General features: G+C 41.3%; 1 protein-coding gene across 1 annotated transcript; it reads left to right on the top strand.

The window, feature by feature from the left end:
• Nucleotides 1-3,111: 3,111 nt before the first annotated feature.
• LOC118579752 (mas-related G-protein coupled receptor member B4-like) lies at nucleotides 3,112-4,165 on the top strand. The gene has a single exon (XM_036181383.1). It carries the CDS (start codon nucleotides 3,119-3,121, stop codon nucleotides 4,163-4,165), a length of 1,047 nt encoding a protein of 348 aa, XP_036037276.1. The 5' UTR covers nucleotides 3,112-3,118.
• The last annotated feature ends 234 nt before the right edge of the window (nucleotides 4,166-4,399 follow it).

Genomic DNA, 4,399 nt, shown 5'->3' with positions numbered 1-4,399 from the left:
CAGTCCCCTATTAAACATGCCTATGTTTTGCGCCCCTCTCTGGAGCAGCAATTAGACCTCACCTCCCCTTCCTTCCTCCTCCTTTCTCTGCTAACCAATCATGTCAGAACCACATCCATCACCAGGCTGTGCACATAAGTGTGTCTTTCTGATTAACTAAGCTGTGTTGGGTCTTTACCTCAATGTCTTGCCCATGATCAGTGTCAATGATTTGTCCATTCATGAATAATTGTGAATATACTCAGGGCTGTTGACAAAAAGAGTTAGAAATGTTGAGAATTTCTTTATTATTTTGTTAGTGCTAGTCAATGACTTTTGTTGCATTTGCCTTTTTAATTTATACATGATTCATCATCTAATGTTATGAAGATTTGCATGTGTACATTCATTCATGAATAAACAATGTTGAGGTCTCACACAATCGGAGGGTAACTATGCAAATACATACCATCTTCATAGTCTGATACAGTAGGATACTTCTAGGATATATGGTTTTTAAATAAAGGATAAAGTGAATTTTTACCCTTTAAAATTTAAATTGGATGCTTGTCTTTCTCTTCATTTATTGCTTTTATAAAGATGTCAAGTACAATGCTGAATATAACAGGTCAAGAGGTCATACTTGTTTTATATTTGTTAAACAATATTGTGTTTGCCCAATTCAGAGAGCTGTTGTCTATCACTTTGTGCTATACTGCTTTTACCATGATAGGCTATCCTATTTCTTTTCCAAGTTTCTTCACAGATTATCACCCTGGATGGCATACAGTTTTGTCCATTCATTTGCTATGTATATTGAAATGATCAATTTTGGTTCATATTTATGCTCTTTATTACATTAATTTATTTATTTAGCCATTTTTAACCACCATTGCATCTTGGAATAACATTGATAAAATCACTGTGAATACTATTTATATATGTTATTGTAATTTTTTTTCAGTTTCATACATGTAACAATTCATTGTGATCACATTCACTCACTGTTACCCTCTCTCAGCCCTGAACAATCCTCTTGATCTTCTTCTTCCTCCCAACCAGTCTTTTTTCTACTTTCATCTCATTTTTAAAATTTATTTACTTAATATGTAGGCAGTGTTCTGCCTGCATGCCAGCAGAGGACACCTGGTCTCATTACAGATGGTTGTGAGCCACCATACGGTTGCTGGGAATTGAACTGAGGACCTCTGGAAGAGCAGCCTGTGCTCTAAACTGCTGAGCCATCACTCCAGCCCTCCTGTCATTTTATAATGATCCACTGACTGTTCAATCTTTATGTCATTGTATTTTATTTTATTGTTTCTTTTGGTGACCACATCTTTTTTTTATTTAACATAATTTCTTTATTCTATCTTTGGGAATTTCTTATCATGCACCCTAATTCACTCAATGTGTTTGGGTCGGCTGCTTACCTAGTACCAGTCTATTTTAAGCTGTTGATGTCCTAAGATGGTTTCCTGGATTAAAACCTGGTGCTCCTATGGGGTGATCAAGGCTCCAAAAATGCATGGTATGATCTTGGTGAACACAACTGAGTTTATTGGGTGATTGTCATCAAAGCCCTGGTGTGAGGTTAGTTTTTAAGGTCTTCTGGGTGCTTTCTCAGAGCCTGAACCTCTGCCTCAACATTCTCAGATGACTTGTCCTTTATAAAGGCCTCTGTCTAGAATAAGAAGTTATCCAGAAGGATCCTCTGATGCAAAGCTTTTATATGGGTACTGTTCAGGCTAAGCTACCACAAGCACTGGAACAGTCCTCATTCTGCACCCTTGGCCAGTGAGGGAAAGAAAAGCTGTCTTAGCTGTGGAACCTGTGTGGAATCAGTCTAGACTCTCTGCATGTGGGAGACAGTGGTGGAGATGAGTCTGTTTGAGGGGCTCCAGGCAGTGTGATCAGGATCTGTATCTGGTACATGAACTGGCTTTCTTGATCCCATTGCCTATGGTCTGATGCCTTGCTCATCCTTGAGGCAGGAGGGAGGGGCTGGGTCCTGCCTCAGCTGAATGTATCAGGCTTCATTGTCCCCCCCCATCAGAGAACTTATCCTTTTGGAGGATGGAATGAGGGGTGGTATGGCTGAGGGGGGTTCAATGAGGGTAGGGTAGGAGCAAAAGGAGGAATTTTAAAGGTAGATCTGTGGTCAGTATGTAAAGTGAATACAAAAAATAAGAAAAGAAAGGCTCTCTTTTCTTCAAATGTCTCTGTGGCTTCAGGGGTGAGAAATAGAAGCCTATTAATGATGTCTGTATGAGAGATTGGGATGGAAAGAAAGCTCTGAATGATGCTACCTCCCAGCTCCACTGCTATCTTTTCCAGACTATTTGCATCCATGTATAGTTCTCAAAGCTCTTCTCAGGGGTTGGGATACTATTCCCAAATGGAAGTGCTCTCTAACTTCCTCTACAGCACAGCCCACACTTTTCCATGCCAGAGACTTGTGCCTTTGCATGTTGGTACAAGTCACAACCAGAACATTTACTCCAAATTTTCAACTAGTCTTGAACTTATGGTTCATTTGCTCATTTGTTATAGTTCTTAACTCTCCCCTGTAACCCTGTGAGAACAGGACACTGTTGACATAACAGAACTGATGACATAATAACAAACAGAAAAGTGCTTGATATCATTCAAGGCTTCTCTGCCTTCTAGTTTTCAAATTATAAAATGAAGACTCAGCCCTTCTAGCATAACAAGTGTTACTGTTTGCACACAGATCTTCATAAGAAGTCCCATTCCCTTCATGACTCTCACTCATGATTCCATTTCCCCATTTGGTAGACGCCTTACACTGACTGAGGGCAGCTATGGCTTGTGCCAGCATCTTCCATATTCCTATACCAGAGAAGGAACCTCAGCCCTGGATCAGAAAGACAGTTTCAGAATTCTGTCTCTTCCTGATACAGCATAAGATGCTTAGCAACTGGACTGAGACCATCATCTGCCCCAATGTCACTAGAGAGGTCTGCAGATAGAATGAATAGCACAAACTGGATTTAAAACAATCTTCTAGCACTTTAGGGGTTAGATAAATTACTTAATCTCTGCAAGCTGGTTTCCCCTCCTTATGAACCTGTGCCAGACATTTCCACATAGCCAGGTGGTCTTGACAGAAAGTTTCATGTGTTCATATCTCAATTTACTTTGCAGGAACACAAGTGGAACATTCTCAAGCATGGTTCCATCCATCCCAGCCTGGAGCACTGACAACACAACAATGAATGGAAGTTACTACACTGAAAGCTTACACTGTGTCACCATGGACAAAATCATCAGTATTCTTACTTTCATCATTGCCGCAGTTGGCCTGGCAGGAAATGCCATAGTGCTGTGGCTTCTGGGCTTCCACATGCACAGGAATGCCTTCTCTGTCTATGTCCTCAACTTGGCTGGGGCTGACTTCCTCTTCCTCTGCTTTCAGACTGTGTACTCCCTGGAGGGTATACTTCTTTGGTTACATAACATCTACTTCGATATTCCCATCTCTCTCGTCAATGTATTAACCTTTACTTACCTTGTAGGTATGTGTATGGTTGTAGCCATCAGCGTTGAACGCTGTCTGTCCGTTTTGTGGCCCATCTGGTATCACTGCCAAAGACCAAGACATATGTCATCTGTCCTGTGTGTGCTGCTCTGGGCCTTCTCTCTACTGTTAAGCCTCCTCTTAGGGGATGGTTGTGGCTTACTACTCAGGTATTATGACCATTCTTTGTGTAGAACTTATAATTTTATCACTACTACATTTGTATTAGTATTATCTACAGCTCTTTGTGGTTCCAGCCTGGCTCTACTGGTCAGGATCTTCTGTGGTTCACAGAGGATTCCTGTGACCAGGTTGTATGTGACCATTGCACTCACAGTGCTGTTCTTTCTATTCTTTGGTCTGCCCTTTGGTATCTATTGGTTCCTCTTAGATTGGATTGAGGAGTTACATGGAATTTTTCCTTGCAATGTTTATGCAATGACAACTTTCCTGTCCTGTGTTAACAGCTGTGCCAACCCCATCATTTACTTCCTTGTTGGCTCCATTAGGCATCACAGGTTTCAAAGGCACACTCTGAAGATTCTTCTGCAGAGAGCCATGCAGGACACTCCTGAGGAGGAAGGTGGAGAGAGGGGTTCTTCAGGAAATCCTGAAGAAGGGGAAACAGTCTGGTGTAGTAGCTGAGTGTGTCCTTGATCAGACACAGTTCTTTAGAATACCAACTTGGCCTTTATCTGTATGGACCATTTTAATAACCTTGTTCAACTGGTTGAGAAAATAGTCATTTTGTAGAAATTGGGTGAAATGGAGCTTGTTGAACAGAAACTGACTGCAACACCATAAGTGGCCTTATGTGGACCTCACTGTATCCCCAAGTGATGTAACCCTTGTAAGCAAATCACTTGAGACCAGGACAGC

This window comes from Onychomys torridus, chromosome 1 (assembly GCF_903995425.1).
Source record: "Onychomys torridus chromosome 1, mOncTor1.1, whole genome shotgun sequence".
Lineage (NCBI taxonomy): Eukaryota > Metazoa > Chordata > Mammalia > Rodentia > Cricetidae > Onychomys > Onychomys torridus.
The sequence above is the reverse complement of the archived record's forward strand: the minus strand, read 5'-3'. Positions and strand labels throughout refer to the sequence as shown.

Excerpts from the sequence above, each read along its gene's own strand:
- LOC118579752 (XM_036181383.1), top strand. The coding sequence starts at position 3,119 with ATGTGTTCATATCTCAATTTACTTTGCAGGAACACAAGTGGAACATTC.